General features: G+C 43.0%; 1 protein-coding gene across 2 annotated transcripts in view; it reads left to right on the forward strand.

Moving 5' to 3' along the window:
- The window catches only part of nrxn3a (neurexin 3a), an 862,359-nt gene that overhangs the window by 758,074 nt on the left and 83,130 nt on the right, over positions 1–21,155 (forward strand). For both annotated transcript variants that reach the window (XM_060829429.1, XM_060829430.1), the window contains exons 6-7: positions 1,990–2,193; positions 9,212–9,238. In XM_060829429.1, coding sequence (XP_060685412.1) covers positions 1,990–2,193; positions 9,212–9,238 — 231 coding nt within the window. The remainder of the gene's footprint in view (positions 1–1,989; positions 2,194–9,211; positions 9,239–21,155) is intronic.

Below are 21,155 nucleotides of genomic sequence, written 5' to 3' on the forward strand. Positions count from 1 at the left end.
AGCCAACATGTTATCATTTTCGAAGAGATTCAGGGGAATATTTGGTTACGACTAACTGCACCCTATAATATGAAATCACATCTGGTAGTCAAAGTCTTGGACGTGAAGGTACTGCTGGTAGATAACATTGAAAATTAACATTCTTGATTGTGCACAATTTGGAGGAGCAGGGGACCTCCATAATGAAGCTGCAGGCCACTCATCATCTTCTGACCTTATCCATTTGGTATTCCCTGACGTCTACTAAATTTCCAACAATATTCCCTCCTCTGGCCCCAACCTGACTCCACCCACCACCACCCACCACAACGCTCAGTTGTCAGCTAACTTCTATCATCCTCAGAACGGCAATGTGATCATTGTCATGTATGTTTAAAAACATGTGCTGAAATCATTCAGAAGTGATTATGTTCCTATCATATTCCTTTCCTCTAACTGTAATTGTTGTGGCTTCTTCAATGGGTTTTATATACACATTTAGAAAATTGTTCTTTATGAACATCTGACGTAAAAACGCTTGTACTTACGAGCATGATTGTATCCAGGCATGTAATTTTAAAGATCTGACATACAAACATTTCCTTTAGAGCTATAGAGTTATACAGCACGGAAACAAGCCCTTTGGTCCAACCTATGCATGCTGACTCAGTAAAAGCTCTCATTCCCTGACTGAGAAGCATTAATTAAATAATTAATTAAATGCTTAAGAATTAAGAATTGCATTAGGCAATTTTAGTATGAAAGGGAGAAATGTGACGGTGTAGGCTTGGAGGACTGAAGGGCCTGTTTCTGTGCTGTTTTATTCTTTGTTCTTGATTCAATGGTTGTTTTATATTGTCTTGCATTATGTTCCAACAAGTCAATTTGTGAACAAGTTCAAGAATGGACCCCATTTTCAGTGTGTGTGTGTGTGTGTGTGTGTGTGTGTGTGTGTGTGTGTGTGTGTGTGTGTGTGTGTTGCAGTTGTGATTGTCCTTCATTTGAGAGTAGCAGCATGGGGCAGATATTTTAAAGCACTGTGAATCAAATAATTTATACACACCAAAACTTGTATTATCTCTGCATAGACCTGAAATATAAAATAAACAGTAATTGGCCTCTTCAGCATGCTGGTCCAACCCAGACCACTGTACCACAATCAGTGAGGAAGAGGACTCTGTGAAATTGGTCCTCTTCCTCATTGATTGTTTTGCAGAATTTGGACATGAGCCACCTGGCAGTCTAGTCTTTCAGAACAAAAACCTATAGACGCACAACGCTCCCTTGTTACGTTGAATGTGAAAAGGAGAATAAACATGCATGGGTCATAAGCTTTTCTTGGGTGTTGCAAACTCATCTTGCTCTGAAACATCATTGATGGGTGACATAACTCCATAAAATATCTCATCACCAAATCACCCTTTATTTAGACATGCATATTACATGATATTGACTCACCTTTCTCAGTGAACAGAAGCTGTGACATTCCTGTTTATATCGGTCAGACAGGGCTCGCTGATTGGACCAGATTAACAGCCCCAATCATAAGTTTATAATATATAGGCGCACAATTAGGCTATTCAGCCCATCACATCTGCTCCTCCATTCGATCATTGATACGCTCCTCACCTCCATTTTCCTGTCTTCTCTCCATAACCCTTCGACCCATTCCCAATTAAAAATCTGTCCAACTCCTCCTGTCCCAGCATCCATCACAATTTGGGGTAGTGCATTCCACAGATTTAAAACCCTGTGGGAGAAGTAGTTTCTCCTCAACTCTGTTTTAAATTTGCTGCCCCTTACCCTAAGACCATAAACTGTCTTCAGGGAACTCATATTCTATAAGGTCTTCCCTGCTGACCTTGTTACAGTCACTACAGTGGGGAGTACCTTTTTGTTCAAAAAATTGTAAATTCTTTTAGCTTGAAACACAAGAAATTGACATCCCCTCAGATGGGGGAAAGCACAAGTAACATTAACTGAAAGCTATTTTCATTTCTGTCTCTGCAGAGGCATCCATCCTGAGCTACGATGGCAGCATGTACCTGAAGATAGTCATGCCCTGGGTAATGCACACGGAAGCTGAAGATGTCTCTCTCCGATTCATGTCCCAGCGAGCTTACGGTTTGCTCGTGGCTACGACCTCGAGGGACTCAGCAGACACATTGCGCTTGGAACTGGACGGAGGCCGTGTAAAGCTGACAGTCAACTTAGGTATTGTATGACGTCACGCCGTGTGGGTGAACCAGCTCGTCTCTTGTGTCCTTGTTTTCCTCGCGGTTGTGAAACTGCCCACAATTATTCCAGTGCAGGAAATACTTGATCTTAATTTATCCTGCACCTATTTCGCGAAAACAGTAAAGTTCATTAGTCAGTCGTTTGCGTATTGTGCAAAGCGTGCATGGAATTATTCTCCAATATGAGATGACTATGAAATGTTGGATTTGAAATCCATGTTTAAATGGACCATCTTTTGAGCAACTACCATGATTTTTGCAACCATATCTGTCAGCACTGCCAAGTAGGTCACAGCTACTCTTTAGTGAAATACTTATAGAGACGTGGTGAAATCACTCAAATGTAATGGGGCTCCCATAACAATTCCATCTTTTAAAAGAAAGAGCTGTGACCTACTCAGGTGGATTTCATACGTATATGAAACTGTTTTAAGGAATATTTTGTAAATGTGCGTTTTTTTTATAGTGGTGTTCGTTCTTCATTTGAGTAAAATTTTGTAGTTTTATAAAACGTAATTGCTTCTTTTACGTTGTCGCTTGAATTTTTGTTTTCCAAATTGCTTCATGAGTCATCAGTCAAAAGATGGCTATCAACCCTTCAAAGGCCTGAAGCCTGCGGCCCGCTTGGCAAACAGCCCTGAGAACAGAGTGCACTAACCTAACCTGCAGCTGGCTCGCATTACCTCACCTTGAGCGCCTTCCCTCCTGTCACTTCTTCACACAAAATCCGACCAACCCCTCCCCCCAACAAAATTTGGAACCTCAATATCTGCTCTCCACATCAAAACAATTCATCCAGAGTAGACATCGAAGGAGAGTTCAATTGTGCATCAGCTTTTTTTTGTTGTAACAGCTGCTTCAAATCTCCACTGAAACGGTCCTCTTGAGGTGCAGCAGTAATGTCCTTACCTCTGGACCATAAGTCCCGGGGTTCAATTTCCCATCCCCCCTCAGCTCCAGAGGTGTGCAATGACATCCCTGAACATGTTGATGAGAGGCAAAAGATAGTTTGTATGTTCATGAACACCATTTGTTCTGAAATTTGGTTTTTTTAAACTTTTCACTGTACTTCTGTACTTGAGTACGTGACAGTAAATCTAATTCTAATAAACCTAATTCTGAATTCTAAATTCCAGTGCAAGGAAGCTGGTAATTAGAGATACATTTGCATTATTCTTATGATTTCCATTTGCTTCATATGATAAAGGAAAAATTAAAGTTTCAAATTTAAAAATGTGCTTGTGAGAGCTTTGGGGACAAAGTGATTCTCCCCTTTGAGAACATTAATTAATTATTTGATCAGGCTGGAAAGGTCAGTGTTGATGTGTTTAGGCAAATAGATGGACCCATCATTCTTTAAAATACAAATTCACGGTTCAACCTCACCCTCTTCAATGCTGCAAATAAGCGTTGATATTGTGAAAAACATATTGGATTATTTTGGACATTTCGCAAAAAAAAGGATGCACTTTTGAAAGACAAAACAAAAACAAGGTCTGTACTGATTTTCTAATGGGGGAAGAAAGTAGAAAAGAAATTAACATTGTTTTATGATGCAGATGTTGTTGCTCCTCTGACCCATCCCAGGAGTCTTACTGAACCTACTAATTTTCAATGAGTCCCAGTATCGTCAGTCAATGTTTAATCCTATCAAAGCTTTCCTTCATCATTGTATCCATTTTAGTGGTTATGCTATCTAGTGATCACTGTGCGACATAAACTGAATGCTTCCTGTTGATGTCAAGTGTGAATTGGGAGTAGCAATTCAAGTCTGCCAGTTTAGGCGCCTAAACGTTGCATTTCTCATTTACTTTTAAGCTAAAGGTAAGACAAGATTGGTCATTGGTAGTTGCCTTGCGAATAAAGCCAAGTTGACTTTGAAACCTAAGAGTATTCTGTTCCCAATGAGATACAAAAACCAAATCAATGGAAGATATGTGGACACACAAAGTCCAGATTTCAGTTACAGTGAAGTCTTTGCACAGATTTCAACATTTCCTTATTGCCTACTTTTCTGGAGAAGGGACCTCCGTGGAACTTAAGGAGGTATCCATGGAGATGAAGGAGAGTGATTCTTGGCATGGATAATCCATTGACAAACATTTCAACTCTAAAATCAGCTCACCTACTGTCCCTCCACGAATTTGCTTGAAAGTATAATTAACTTCACTGTCTCTGACAACATTGATTAAGGTCAGTAATTTCTGTTTATAAAATAAATGCATTTAAACCAAGTTGAGTTATTTACACAAAATAGGTTAATTAAATTATTGCATGTATCAAATTATTTCAATCAATAACATCTTTAAAACATCAGGAGCCTATTGTTTCATCACCACACCTTCACGATCTCTAAAAGATAGAAGGGGAAAATATAACACAATTCTGGACAGAATGTTTGCTCTCACCCACAATGTCCTCTCCCCACTTCCCCACGTTGGTGTGTACTCCTTTCTTTGTCGCTGGTGTTGGCGGACACAGCCTGTTTCTTTCCACTCCCCTTCCCCCAAACCAGTTACTGTTGCTCCCCAACACCATCAAGGACAATAGTGGTAAGGATCTGAAATTCCTGAATGCAGAGAGTTTCAAATAAGTGCGCCACAAGGTGCCATAAAACACCTCACATTTTCGGCATAAGGTCGACATAAGCTTTAATGAACCTTTTCTTTCCTTCAGGCCATGTTGAAGTGGCCAATCGTGTTTTTGCTGGACCAGCAACAGGCCATGTTGCACCTACCATTGGCTGGCATGGACTTGCATCTGAAATCCTTTGCGAAACTGGGCCTGAGTGAGCGCTGTCTGATTCCAGAATATGTGTCACGTTCAGGCAGGGTCAAGAATCCATTCCCATTCAGACTAGAGTCAAAACAAGCAATTGAACCCTTTTATCTCTTGCTATATGGTATGTCATCAGCTGTCTTCCCAATCTTCAGGGTATTTGTCAAGATTACCATCAGAATTAGAGTTGGCTTTATTGTCACATGTACTCACATGAGTGCTGTGAAAAGTTCACAAGTCAGCACTTATGGCACCATCTCAGGTACAAAGCTACATAGGTACAGTGTCGTAGGACTATATTGGAAAGAAATAAAAGATCAGCATTACAGTCCTTCAAGCAGACAGCACCGACACACTCCTGGCCAGACTGTGCTGAGACCCCTGCCCAGACCGCACTGAGACCCCGCCCAGACCGCACTGAGACACCCACCCAGACCGCACTGAGACCCGCGTATAGACTGCACTGAGACCCCACCCAGACTGCACTGAGACCCCGCCCAGACTGCACTTAGACCCCACCCAGACCGCACTGAGACCCCACCCAGACCGCACTGAGACCCCCGTATAGACCGCACTGAGTCTCCCGCACAGACCGCACTGAGACCCCACCCAGACTGCACTGAGACCCCAGCACAGACCGCACTGAGACCCCTGCACAGACTGCACTGAGACCTCCACCCAGACTATACTGAGACCCCCACCAAACTGCACTGAGACCTTAACCCAGACCGCACTGAGACTCCCACCCAGACCATACTGGGACCCCCACCCAGACTGCATTGAGACCCCCGCCCAGACTGTACCGAGACCCTCCCTCCAGACTGTACCGAGACCCTCCCTCCAGACCGTACTGAGACCCCCACTCAGACCACACTGAGACCCCTGCCCAGACCATACTGAGACCCCCACACAGACCCACTGAGGCCCCCACACAGATCGTACTGAGACTCCCGCCCAGACCGTACTGAGACCCCCTGCCCAGACTGCACTGAGACCCTCCCTCGAAACCGTATTGAGACCTCCTGTCCAGATTAACTGGGTCCTCCCCTTCAGCCTGGCACCAACACCTCCCCCCTCCCGCCGCCCCCCACCCCCCCACCCTCACGAGACCGCGCCGTCACTGCCCCTCCAGACCGCACCAAGACCTCCTCTCCATACTACACTGAGACCTCCTCTCCAGACCCACTGGGTCCTTCCCTCCAGCCTGGCACCAACACCTCCCCCCCTCCCGCCGCCCCCCGCCCTCACGAGACTGCGCCGAACTTGCCTTCAGACTGCGCCAGAACCTCATGGAATGGTAAAGATATACAGCACGGAACCTCATCACCAGACCATGCTGAACTCAGCCTTATATCTTAGAAAGGACACAGCCCCACTTTGGGTCCACCGCAGGCAATGACCTGCAGTGAGCATCAGAAACTGCAGCAGCCAACGTCCCATCTGCCCTTGCTGTAGGCCTATCACAGACCTACCCAAGGCACCAAACTCCACCGCTCTTAGCTCCGGCAACAGTGCGAGGTAGTCCCTTAGTATGTTACTTTATAATACAGGTCGCTGGAGCTATTAAGGAGAAGAACTTCAGCGTCTACTGATCTTCGATCAAGATTCCCATCACCTGCACTGTAGATCAGTGCAGCTTCTTAAGCAGTTAAGGGCTCGTTTAAATAGATGAAAATAATTGCTTAGCTTATTTCATGGAATTGGAGCTGAAATATGTAGCATTGAGTCTCAAAGCGAGTCTAAGGAGTCAAATGTTAGGCCACATATGATCACATTTTTCACTATAAAACCTCTATTTGGCTCTCTGTAATAAATAATTCTTTCAAAATTCATTTATCCATTCTTCCACACTTCTCAGACAGCATGGCTACTACAATTAATTCTGAACCAATTTTTAATTTCCTTTGTAGTTGCCTGTTCGTTTGCCTCAGGCACACAATTGTTTGTTTGATCTGACTGAGAATTGGACCCACTTTGTGGTCAGATCAAGGCTCCAAATGTTAAACTTGGAATGATTTACAGAATGCAGTAATAAATGCCTGTGTCCTTGAGAAGGAACCCAGGCTTTCAGACTTAGCCAGCCAGACAGTCTTCTGCCAATGCAATGTTAATAATTGTCCTTTTCCTCATCACTGTCACAGCTCCTTGCATTCAGGGTCCATCAGATCCAAAAATTCGGGATCAGAAGGTCTCCGTATTCCAAGAATTTTATTGACAAAACAAGAAATGAAAGATTTCCCTTTGCATATCTCCACCTCTCAAGATCTCAGCCATTGTGAACATAGCTCCCTTTCTCATGTGGTCAGTTCCTGAGCGCCAGTCACTTCTGTCTCATCTGGTCACCGAGGTTCCTCAGGTGATCCATCCCAGGCAAGTGATCAGAAACAATCACCCTGAACAAGTGTGCTCTGTCCCTTCCCATCTTCTACAGTTATGTTGTGAGCATTGAACTTAACTCTAAGATCTCCCTGTTGACACCCAGTTTGCAATCACTGAATTCAGCATGCAAGATTAAACTTTGCAGAACATGCACTTATGTAAATCACTACCATATTTATCCATCTATCAACTGAACCACTGGGAATCTTGCAAAACAAGTACTTAATGGCTGACAGAAAAGTCACAAAGAATAAAAACAGCTTTCCTTTAATCTCATAATTAAGTAGGAATCCAAGTATGTGATATCATTTCGCTTGATTGAAGTTGCTGGTATAATAAAGAATGATTTATTCTCTGAGTTTGGAATTCCTAACACCATAACTGCTTTAAAATCTGACAAATCTGATGGAGTTCCATAATCACCAGTGATATCAAACTTCTGCTCAGATACCTGTACCTCATAGCACCTGGAGCCCATCATAACTTCCTGCACACACATCGAACATTTTGAGTTAAGGAACAGCGCTCCTTTATCATTGTTGTCGAGCAGTTGGGTTTCAGATAGGGGCATACAATGATGAAGGAAAGTTATGTAGCCCCCCACTCCCAAAAGGTATCACGGCCTCTGTATGGTGATTGTGCCGAATGGTCCGCGGCTGTTTGCACCCACTTTTCTGTTGCGGTTGACGACACATGACAAACCTGGCCACATGAAACCGAACCCAGATTGTTGATGTAGCTTTCCTCCTTGTTGTTTCTCAAGGATTTCTCAACAGAGTCCAAATTTTGGGAGCTGGAAGTGAGATAGACTTAATACATATTACTGAAATTCATAATGCTTCATGAAAGTCAATAATGATGCTTAACCAAGTTTGCAAAACAAAAATACCTGTTCGTCGAAAACAACAAAAGTGAGGGAAGTACAGGTTCAACAGCTTTAATTGGATTAAGAAATGCATCAAAATTGAGTAGGAGGAATGACAAAGATCATTCTCTTCTGAAAATAAAAGTGGTGGTAATCCATTTGATAATCGATGAAAGCATTTCACCTGTATCAATACTTCTGCTGGTCATAACAATCTGAAACAACAATCTACTGCTCTTAACTTCTGACTTCGATCTGCAAGTAAGATTTGAGAAAGATTGGCATAATTCTCAAATTTGCTTTCTCGTGTACTTAACATTTTCAACACAACAAAGTCCTTGAGAAACCGGCTAGACCTTTCAAAGATTACTGGCCCTGCCAAAACACTGCTCACCCATCTTCTTGCTAAATGCTCTCTTCGACAGCTTCCTTAGTCTGTATTTGGCAGGCTAGTTGGTCATGAGTTTGTGAAATGGTTGAGCCAGTCACCTTTGAGACTGACAATTGAAATGATCTCCACGAAATCTCGGTTTGGGTGTTCATTTGGTTAGCTGTTTGCAAGTGGCCATTTTATAGCTAGAGGTGGTGGTGGGGGGGAGCTGAAGGGGTGTGTGGGTGGGTGGGGGGGGGGGGGTGGCAGGTGAAGAGCGTGCAAACAAATGTTGAAAAAACGTTGTTCATTTTTTTTCCCTGGAGAGACATAAGCTTCTGCTACTGCAGTGGGGCTAGAAAATAAGTATAGCGTCATGTGCAAAATTGCAGTGAGAATTCTGTTGTATGGAGGGTACAAATCTATGTTTGAGTCTCATTGTATGAAGATCGTTTGATGTCTATGTGATATGAAGGGTGAAGTAAAATGGCCACCTCCTTGCGTGTGTCTGTCCCCGGAAGGGTGGACTTATTGTTATTGGATGTCTGCAGCTGTTACCTTGAAGGATACGATTTCATCTTTCATTTATTCTTCCCCGTCTAGACTGTATCAGGATTAACTGTAACTCCAGTAAGTCATTGTTCAAGTTTCATTTTGTTTCTTAATGCTTTTATCATGTTTAAAAGAATTGCTTAATATGTCTGTTGTTGTGTCCTTAGATGCACTGGGGAAAAGACTGCAGAGGTTAACTTTCTGAATATGCCAAAGATCTGAGTTACAATAACCCCGCAGTCAAATATCATTAAAAAAACAGTAAAATGTGCAAAGTTCTAATTTCCTTTGTCTGTTCAACTTTTCCACACAGAAAAGTTATTGGATACCAAAGCAATGGATCACGATTTTGAAATTCTGTTATGTGGTGCTAATCACACCACTAGTAAGTTGTGTTACTGAAAATTCACTGTGTTCTTCATCAGATCAAAGTTTAATGGCATTTGACTGTGCTGTAGTAATTATCTGCATGCCTTAAATGGCTGAATGGGTAACAAAATGCTGAAGGTTTCTGCAGTCACAAAACAAATAAATAGGTGTAGCCCTTTCATGAGCAATGTAAAAGCAGTAAATCAAAGGATTAGAGATAATTTATGATAATCTTACCTGTATCTGGGCCATTGAGGGTGACTGAAGGTTCATTGCTGGAAAAGGTTGTACTCGATTTTCCATCAAACCATGTATAACACAATCTGCAACATCTTAAAAAGGTTATTCATGGGATCTGAGTGTTACTGGTAAGGTTAACATTGCTCGCCCATCCCTAATTAATATTGAGGAGGTAACGATGAGCTGTCGATTTGTACTGTTGCAATCCAGCTGCATCTACAGTGCTGTTAGGGAGGGATTTTGACTTAGCGACAGTGGAAGAGTGATGACATTTCCAATTTAGGGAGATGGGTGGGGTTTGGAAAGGAAACTGTTAGTGTCGATGTTCTTGTGCATCCACTAGCTTTGGTGGTAGAAGCTTTGAAGGTAGAAATGGTGGAAGGTGTTTTTGTAGGAGACCCAGCAAGTAAAACAGTCTCATTGGATTCCTGCCTGGAAATTGCAAGTGACCCAGAATCCACGTATCTTCAAGGTGTGAGTAATCCATTTCATTTCCATTCCATGACTGCATTCAAACATATATATTTTTATCCTCTACTTTATGGTTGGTAGACATACCAGTTATTTTCCAAACAAATGGCTTTACATAGATCTGAAAGTCTATATGCATTTTACACAACAAATAGTTAAATCTGCACCCACAGCAGGAAATCTAACCTGGGAAAGGACTCTATTATTTTTGCTTTTATGCGGCCAGCATATTCAGTTGCTTTTTCATTCTGATCACCAGGTCTGAGATTTGGTTTTTAGTGTTTTGTATCCTGTTGATGCTACCTTGATTTTTTGGAGGGTGACCTTTTGGTTTGATTTTCAGGGGTTGCTTTTGGATTTTCAGGGGCTGCTATCTCATTTTTGCAAACTTATTGAAGAGGTGATACCATCCTGTAATGTCAAGAGCTTTTTTTTTGGGGTTGACATATCAGGTACTTGGACTGACACCAGAATTGGAGAGTCAGAAATGTGCATCATTATTCTCAACAATTACCAACCCTCCATTGGACATAAAGCACAGCACACAAGGGAAGCGTGAATTCTTAAGAATACAGCAGAAAAAAATGAGCAAACAAGGTATTTTCGAAGCAACTGACATAATCTTCTATCACATAAAAACATCAAAATGCAACTTCCGCAGATTAAGCAGGAAGTGAGTTGGATGATCAATCATTCACATATTGAATACAGGAGCAGCATGGAAGGGTTGAATGGCCTCTTCCTACTCTTACTTTCTATGTTGGGGGTCACAGCTCAATTGTTCCTTAAAGACTCCTTTTCTTTTAATTTGATTTATTATTGTCACAGGTACATAAAAATTTAAGAGGTCCATTCAGCAGTCGAATAATGGCGGGAAGAAGCTGTTCTGGAACCTGTTGATGCGTGTGTTTAAGATTTTGTATCTTCTGCCTGTAGGAAGAGGTTGAAAGAGATTATAACCAGGATGGAAGGGGTCTTTGATGATGTTGGCTGCCTTGCCAAAGTAATGAGAAGTGTAGATGGTGTCATGGATGGAAGATTGGCTTGCATGATGGAATGGGCTGTGTTCACAACTTTCTCTTCCCCAATCCCCCCCCACCAACCCAACCTGGCCTTAGCTCTGCCAGAGGCCCAACCACCCATAGGCAGCTTTGGTCCTGGAATATGACTCAAATCTGTGGGCAACATCCAGCCTGTGAGCAGATTTCTCACCTATTCTGTCACTCTGTTTTCTGTGGTTGTCCTCATGATTAACGTTCCCCGGACATCTTGGGGCCTTTCAGATACAAATTCACACACTGCATATTTTGAGAGCTGCCTTGTGTGTGCAACAATATCACGCTGGATTTTCCCTCTTGAGGCAGCTCGCTCGAGTCAGGAAATTTCCTTGTAACGCCGGATTCAAATGAGCCTGCTGAAATTGAGATCCTCTCACGTGAGGGTTCACGTCCTGCTCTTTTCCCCTTTATGACCAGAAATGGGATTAGTTGTAGTTTTCACGTCTAGGTCCGGTCTATCATTTTTAAAGGTCTAAGAAATTTCCATGACTTGGAGAATATTTTCCACAAATGTTCCATTCCTCAAAAACATTCTGGAAAAAGTTTAAGTCAGACAAAATTATTATTTATTGTTTTAGTCATTTGGTAACACAGAAACATACAAAATGGGAAGATAAAAAACATTTGGATAAGTACAGGAGTGAAAAGGTTAGAAGGGATGAGCTGAGTTTGGGATTATGTACGGCATGAACTGGTTAGGCCGAAGGGTCCATTTCTGTGCTGTATGACTCTGTAAGAGGTTATAATCGCTTAAGACTGGTAACTTGGTACACTTAACACTTGGTAAACATAGAAACATGGGTGGATGTCCTCAATGTGAGCAGCTTTAACAACATTCAGGAAGCTTGACACCATTCAAGACAAAGCAGCCCCCTTTGATTGGCCTCACATCCACAAACATCCACTCCCTCCACCAACAATGCTCAGTGATAGCAGTGTGTACTATCTATAAGATGTACTGCAGAAATTCACCAAAGATCCTTAGACAGCACCTTCCAAATGCATGACCATTTTCGATTAAAGGACAAGGGCAGCAGATACATAGGAAGACTATCGTCCTGAAGTTTCCCTCCAAGCCATTCACCATCCTGACTTGCAAATGGGTCCCCATTTCTTCACTGTCACTGGGTCAAAAATCCTGGAATTCACTCCCTAACAGCACTGTGAGTCTACCTACAGCACATGGACTGCAGCAATTCAAGAAAGCAACTCAGTACCAACTTCTCATGGGCAGCTAGGGAACAGGCAATGAAGTGCTGGCCTGCCAACAATATCGTGTCCCTCTCGTGAATAAAAAAAAGTGCATAAAAAACACGAGCTGATCATCCAAGTCAGTCCCCTGTTCCCACTTTCTCCTCATACCATACAATCCCTTTAGCCCTACGAACTATATTGAACTCCTTGAAGCATTCAATGTTTTGACCTCAGCTGCTTTCTTCAGACCAATACTTGAACGTTGCTGAAAGAAGACTCATTTTATCAAAGGCCTTTGCCCTGCTCTCATCAGGGCAATTTGCAAAAAATATCAAAACATAAAGGTAAATCAGAATGTATGTCGGTGTATGAGGAAAATACCTCTTGGACATCCTAAAACAAGTTAATTATAATCATTGTGGCTTCTGTGCCTTGGTCAACTTTGTTTTCCTCAAAATACTTTCCCAAGATAAAATGCTTTTAAAAGCTTATTCTGTTGAACCTGATCAAGTGGTTCCTCCCCAAAATGTCAAAGGGGATCGAACTGATGATCCCTTCATCCAAAGTTATTCAGTAAAATCACTGCAGTAGGTGAGAGTTAAACAAAGCAAAGAAAGTAATTAAAGCCTTGATGCTTATTTTGTTCAGAGGAAGTGTTTTCTTTGTGAGAGGCACCTTAAATGCTCCAGTTTCCCTTAGGCAATGCTATTTGTAGGCACATGTGAAAAAGTAAGGCACTTTGTTTCTCTGCAATGACTGAAATATTCTGCAAATTAGAATTTTGCTGTGTACAGAGACAATTTCATTCCCCTGTCAGCCATTGTAGCAACATTCTTTCAGGGGAATTTCAGAGCATGACACTGTCACTGTTTTAATTTTTGGCAAAAAAAGCATTATTTATCAGCAAATTCCCAATTTTCAGGTTGACTGTAATTTAAGACGTATTTGATTTTGGATGAAGTGTCTTTGTAGAAATCATAGCAGGAGCAGCCATACAAGAATGTACAACAATGGAGTATAACCTGCAAACAGTCAGGGGTTTCATCGGGAACCAAGCAGAGCAAAAAATCATTAGATAAATGGGTAAAATTTAGAAAAAAGACATTAAGTAAATGTACAGAAGTGTTCTTGTTTTGCAGTGGTACTGCCCCTACCTCTGGGTCAGGCGGCCCAGCTTCAAGTTCTCCCAGCTCCAGAGATATGTAATTATGGACCTGAACAAGTCGGAGCAAATTACTGCAGATGCTGCAATCTGTACTGGAAACAATAAATGCTGGAGGTCACAGCAGTTCAGGCAGCATCTGTGGTAAGATAGCCAGCTAACATTTCGAGTTGCTGTGATAACGTGCTGTGATGAAGAGTCATCTGGACTTGAAACGTTAGCTTGCTGTCTCTCCATGGATGCTGCCTGACCCGCTGTGATCTCCAGCATTTGTTGTCTTCAGTAAATATTCCTGCACAGGTTGATTAGAAAATATATAAGACCAACAGAATATCAAAACAATTACAGGGTTATTCCTCATCGCATCTTAGTGATATTATCGCTTGACAATTAATCCAGAAAGCCAGTATAATATTATGGGGACCTGGGTTTCAATCCTGTCATGGCAGATGGTAGAATTTGAATTACATTTTTAAAAATCTGGAATTTAGGGTCAACTGATGACCATGAAACCATTGTCAATTGTTGGAAAAAAACATCTAATTCACTGATGTTCTTTCGGGAGGGAAATCTGCCATCCTTACCTGATCTGGCCTACATGTGACTCCAGAGCCATAGCAATGTGGTTGACTCTCAGCTGCCCTCTGAATGGCCCAGCAAGCCACTCAATTGTATCAATCGCTCTGAAGTCACAACAAAGAAATGAGACTGGATGGACTACCTGGAATCGACCTCGGAACCGAAAAAGACCAATCAAAAACCCAAACAGCCCTTTTGACTATGCAGAGTCCTCCCTACCAACACCTGGGGGCTAGTCCCAAAATTGGGAGTGTTGTCTCACAGACTAGTCAAGCAACAACCCGACATAACTAACAGATAACACCCCAGACACCACCATTACCATCCCTGGATATAGAACATAGAACATAGAAAAATACAGCGCAGTACAGGCCCTTCGGCCCTCGATGTTGCGCCGACCGAAGCCTACCTAACCTACACTAGCCCAATAGCCTCCATATGCTTATCCAATGCCCGCTTGAATGACCATAAAGAGGGAGAGTCCACCACTGATACTGGCAGGGCATTCCATGAACTCGCAACTCGCTGAGTAAAGAATCTACCCCTAACATCTGTCCTATACCAACCTCCCCTTAATTTAAAGCTGTGTCCCCTAGTAACAGCTGACTCCATACGCGGAAAAGGTTCTCACTGTCAACCCTATCTAAACCCCTAATCATCTTGTACACCTCTATCAAATCTCCCCTAAACCTTCTTTTCTCCAATGAGAACAGCCCCAATTGCCTCAGCCTTTCCTCATACGATCTTCCTACCATGCCGAACAACACCCTGGTAAACCTCCTCTGCACCCGTTCCAGTGCCTCCACATCCTTCCTATAGTATATGTCCTGTCACTGGCAGGATAGACCTAGCTGAGGTGGTGGCAGAGTGGGATACAGTCGGAGGGAGTTGCTCTGACAGTCCTTGACATTGAGTCTGGACCCAGTGAAGTTTCATGGCTTCAGGTTAAACATGGAGGAGAAAGTGAGGACTGCAGATGCTGTAGATCAGAGCTGAAAATGTGTTGCTGGAAATTCCTGAAGAAGGGCTCATGCCCAAAACGTCGATTCTTCTGCTCTTTGGATGCTGCCTGACCTGCTGCACTTTTCCAGCAACACATTTTCAGTTCAGGTTAAACATTGGCAAGGAAACCTCTTACTGGTTACCACGTACCATCCTCCTTTGGCCGATGAATCAGTGCTCTTCAATGTTGAACAACACTTAGAGGAAACACTGAGGCTGGCAAGGGTGCAAAACGTACTCTGGGTGGGGATTTCACTGTCCACCATCAAGGGTGGCTTGGCAGCAGCATTACTGTTCGAGCTGGTTGGGTCCTAAAGGATATAACTGCCAGACAGGGAACCAGTAAAAGGTAAAAACATACTCGACCTCATCCTTACCAATCTGCTGGCTAAGCATCTGTCCATGGCAGTATAGGTAAAAGTGACCACCGCACAGTCCTTCTGGAGACAAAGTCCCACCTTCACATTGAGAATAACCTCCATTGTGTTATGTGGCAATATCACTGTGCGAAATGGGACAGACTTCAAACTGATCTAGCAGCTCAAGACTGGGCATCCATGAGGTGCTGTGGGCCATCAACAGCAGCAGAATTTTACTCCAGAACAATCTGTAACCTCATGGACTGGCATATCCCCCACTCAAACATTACCATCCAGCCAGGGGATCACCCCTGGTTCAATGGAGAGTGCAGGAGGGCATGCCAGGAGCACCTAAAAATGAGGTGTAAACCTGGTGAAGGTACCAAACAGGACCACTTGCATGCCGAAATGGCGTAAACAGCAAGTGATAGGCAGAGCTAAGCGGTCCCACAACCAATGGATCAGATCGAGGCTCTGCAGTCATTCCACATCCAGTCATGAATGGTGGTGGACAATTAAACAATTCACTGGAGGAGGAAACTCCACGAATATCCCCATCGTCAATGATGGAGGAGCCCAGCACATCAGTGCAAAAGATAAGGCTGATACATTCAAAAATATCTTCATTCTGAAGTGCCGAGTGGATGTTCCATCTCGGTCTCCTCCAGTGGTCCCCAGCATCACAGATACCAGTCTCCAGCCAGTTTGATTCACTCCACGTGATATCAAGAAACGACTGAATACACTGGATACTGCAAAGGTAATGGGCCCTGATATCATTCCGGCAGTAGTACTGCAGACATGTGCTCCAGAACTTGCTGCTCCCCTAGCCAAGCTCTTCCAGTACAGTTACAGCACTGGCATCTACCTGACAATGTGGAAAATTGCCCAGCTATGTCCTGTACGCAAACAGCAGGACAAATCCAACCCAACCAATTATAAGCTAATCAGTGTACTCTCCATCATCAGTGAATTGACGGAAGGGGTCATCAACAGTGCCATCCAGCAGCACCTGCTCAGCGACTATCTGTTCAGTGATGCTCAGGGTCACTCAGATCCTGATCTCATTACAGCCTTGATTCAAACATGGATGAAAGAGCTGAATTCCAGAGGTGAGGTGGGAGTGACAGCCCTTGACATCAAAGGTGCATTTGACTGAGTGTAGCATCAAGGAGCACTGGCAAAACTGGAATCAATGGGGATCAGGGGGCAAACACTCCACTGGTTAGAGTCACATCTGGCACAAAGGAAGGTGGTTGTGGATGTGGTGAGTCAGTCATCTTAGGGTAGTATCTTAGGCCCAACAATCTTCAGCTGCTTCATCAATGACCATCCCTCTGTCATAAGGTCAGAAGTGGGGATTATTGCCAATGATTGAACAGTGTTCACCACCACTCAGAACTCCTCAGATACTCAAGCAGTCTATGTTCAAATGCAACAAGATCTGGGCAAAATCCAGGTTTTAGCCGACAAGTGGCAAGTAACATTTGTGCCACATGAATGCCAGACAATGACCATCACCAACAAGAAACACTCTAACTATCACCCTTTCATATTCAATGGTATTACCATCAGTGAATCCCTCAGTGTCAACATCCTTGGGAGTTACCATTGACCAGAAACTCAACTAGATTCACCACATAAACACAGTGGCTACAAGAGCAGGTCAGAGACTAGGGATACTGTGGCGAGTAACTCACCTCCTGACACCCCAAAGTCTATCCACCATCTACAAGGCACAAGTCAGGAGTGTGATGGAATACTCTTCACTTGCCTGGATGGGTGCAGCTCCGACAACACTCAAGAAGATTGACACCACCCAGGACAAAGCAACCTGCTTGATTGGCACCACATCTACAAACATTCAATCTCTCCACCACCGGCGCTCATTAGCTGCAGTATGTACTATATACAAGATGCACTGCAGAAATTCATCAAAGATTCTCAGACAGCACCTGTCCATCTAGAAGGACAACAGCAACAGATACTTGGGAACACCACCACCTGCAAGTTCACCTCCAAGCCACTGACCACTCTGACTTGGAAATATACCACCATTCCTTCACAGTCGTTGGGTCAAAACCCTGGAATTCCCTCCCCAGTGGCATTGTGGGTCAACCCACAGCAAGTGGACTGCAGCGATTCATGAAGGCAGCTCACCACCACCTTCTCCAGGGCAAATAGGGATGGGCTATCAACACTGGGCAGCCAAGTCCCACAATTGAACAAAAATATATATGTGAAAAATGTATTTTATTCTCTCCTCATTCATCAGCTTTCTTTTATCTCTTTCATTTGCACAAATTTTGCATAGTCTGGTGTATCTAATTGCAATTCTTCACTGTAATTTTAACTGGGACTGCAGTCAAACTTCACTAGTACACTGTAGCAACCCAAATAGTGAACAAATATTTTAGATCATATACTGGAAGAGTCACATGTGCACCAACCTAATACAAAAGCAGAAATTGCTGGAGAAATTCTGCAGGCCTGGCATCATCTGTGGAGAGAGAAACAGTGTTAAGGTTTCCCGTCCAGTGATCGTCTTCAGACGGTTTCTGAGGAAGGGTCACTGGACCTGAAATGCTGACTCTGTTTCTTTCTCCACAGATGCTGCCAGACCTGCTGAGTTTCTCCAGCAATTTCTGGTTTAGTTTCATGATTCCAGCCTCTGCAGTCCTTTGTGTTTTTGCATTAACTTACCCACCGGCACTATGCCCGATTCTGAATGATTTTCTTATACCCATTCTTTTGGGAACTATTTGCGACTGAGCACTGCACACTCTCCTTTTACCTTTATTCAAACAACAGTTGAAGCCTCAAGTAAACTGATTCCAAAGAAACACATTTTTTGTCAATTATAAATTTCCTAATAGATACACTTGCTGTTTGGAAGTTCATGATGTGGTTGTGTTGGAAGTGCCACATTGAGTGACTAAGCATAAATGATGCTGCTCTAAGGTTAGTTTGGGGTAAATTACTGGGATCTAAGATAAGGAACATTAACTGAACTCCCAATACATTGTCTGTATCACTTCCAAGGATTGATCATAGAATACCTACAGTGTGGAAGCAGGTCATTCGGGCCGTCGAGTCCACACTGGTGCTCCAAAGAGCAGCCCACCCACATCCACCCCTTATCCTATCCCATTACCCTCTATTTCCCATGGCCAATCCACCTTGCCTGCAGATCTTTGGACAGTGGAAAGAAACCAGAGCATCTGGAAGAAACCCACACAGACATGGGGAGAATATGCAATCTTCACACAGATAGTCACCTGAGGGTGGAATTGAACCCAGGTTCCTGGTGCTGCGAGACAGTAGTGCTAACCGCTGAGCTACTATGCCGCCCAGAATAATAGCAGAAACATAGATCACTCTCTCAGAAGTCCACCTTTAGAGCCTCAAACAGCCAGTCTAACTCATTCAAGATTCAAATTCACTTTCAGAACTCCATTAAACCACTGATTTTGTATTAACACAAATCTATTTGAGACTCTCTTTCCACTTCAACAACTCAGTTATTATAAAAGGAAGACTTGCGATATGTGGCACCTTTCCTGACCTCAGGATGTCCAGTGAAGTGACTTTGAAGTGTTGTCAATGTTCTAGGAAATATGACAGCCAATCTGCACAGCAAGATCTCAAAATAAAGCAAGTGGCAGTGTCCACGTAGCCTATTTGTAATATTGATGGGAAGATATCAGGATAACTCCTCTCTACTTGCTCTAAATCTAAGTAATTTCAGTAATTCCTGATATGTCATCCTTAGACCAAGGCTCTGTCCAATTGCTTAACTAGGAGGTGGTACCAAAGTCAGTGCAGCACTCCCTCAGTACTGTTCTGGAGTTTCAACCAAGGTTTTTGCACTCCTGTCTTTAGATGTGATTCCAAAATCAACTGACCCAAAGGGCATTAATGCTACCTGCTGATCCACAGCGTACACTTTAAGCATAGAGTCAGAGAGATGTACAGAATAGAAACAGACCCTTAAGTTCATCTTATCCATGCTGATCAGATATCCTAGATTAATCTTGTCCCATTTGCCAGCATTTGGCCCAAATACCCCTAAACCCTTCTTACTCATCAACCTATCCAGATGCCTTTTAAATGTTGTAATTGTGCCAGTCTCCACCACCTCCTCTGGCAGCTCATTCCATACATGTACCACCCTCTGCGTGAAAATGTTGTCCCTTCAGTCCCTTATAAATCTTTCCCCTCTCACCTTAAACTTATGCCCTCTAGTCTGGACTCCCCCATCCCAGGGAAAGACATAATTTTCATCCTATCCATGCCCCTCATGATTTTATCAACTTCTATAAGGTCACCCCTCAGTCTCCGATGCTCTGGGGAAAACAACCCCAGCCTTTTCAGCCTCTCCCTATCGCTCAAACATTCCAACCCTGGCAAAATCCTTGTAAATCTTCTCTGAACCCTTTCAAGTTTCACAACATCTTTTCTATAACAGGGAGATCCGAACTGAATGCAATATTCCAAAAGTGGCCTCACCAATGTCCTGTACATTGTACATGTCCTGTTAATTCTTTCTCCTAAAAGCAATTTTCAAACCAGAGCTGGTCATATGTTAAAATACTGCTAAAATATGATGCCCTGTTCAAATGGAACAATTAAATGCTGTTGCCTTAAATCCACATACCAAAAACATCACAGCAGATGTCAGTGACCAATATGTTTCATACATAATCTTTTCCAAAATAGTGGGGCATGCAATTAACCTAAAACATCCTTTACCATCACATTTATGTTAATCTTTCAACAAGCGAAACTTCTATATATATATATAATATATTTGCCTTGTTGGAAATAATTCATGATTTGAGTGAATATTGTGACAGGGCATAAGATGCTTTTGACAGACAAAGACTGGAAGGCATCCTATTGAGCATACATTGCATATTTAAGTTGAGACTTCTTTCCTTGGAGCGTAGGAGACTGAGGGGTAACCTTACAGAGGCCTACAAAATCACGAGAGGCATAGATAATGTAGATATCCAATAGCTTTTCCCCATGATAGGGGAGTCTAAGACTAGAGGCTGTAAGTTTAAGGTGAGAGGGGAGAAATATGAAAAGGTCCAGAGAGTCAGTGTTTTCACACAGAGGATGGTGAGTGTCTGGAACAGGCTGCCACAGATAGCAATGAAGGCAAGTACAGTTTTGCCATTGAAGAAAGATTTAGACAGGTACATGGATGGGATAGGTGTGGAGGGATATGGACCAAACACAGACAAAGGGGACTGGACTAATAATGTTGGACTGAAGGGCCTGTTTTCATGCTGGAAACCTCTATGGCTGCCAACAAACATTCTACCCTCATGTCAGTGCCATGTAATCTGACACCACTGGTGCTGCACTCTATTATTTTAACAGCTGTTAACCCCCGATGGTACAAGATTCACCAAGTTAAACAGGAAGCTACAATTTGTGTTGAGTCATGTTCTCTAGTCAGCGTAGAGGGTGCCCAGTTAGTAACACCACATATCTGTCCCAACAGACACTGAGCAAGCAAAATCAGATAGGTTGTTCATCTGCTTGTAATCTGA

Source organism: Hemiscyllium ocellatum, chromosome 8 (assembly GCF_020745735.1).
Source record: "Hemiscyllium ocellatum isolate sHemOce1 chromosome 8, sHemOce1.pat.X.cur, whole genome shotgun sequence".
Taxonomy (NCBI): domain Eukaryota; kingdom Metazoa; phylum Chordata; class Chondrichthyes; order Orectolobiformes; family Hemiscylliidae; genus Hemiscyllium; species Hemiscyllium ocellatum.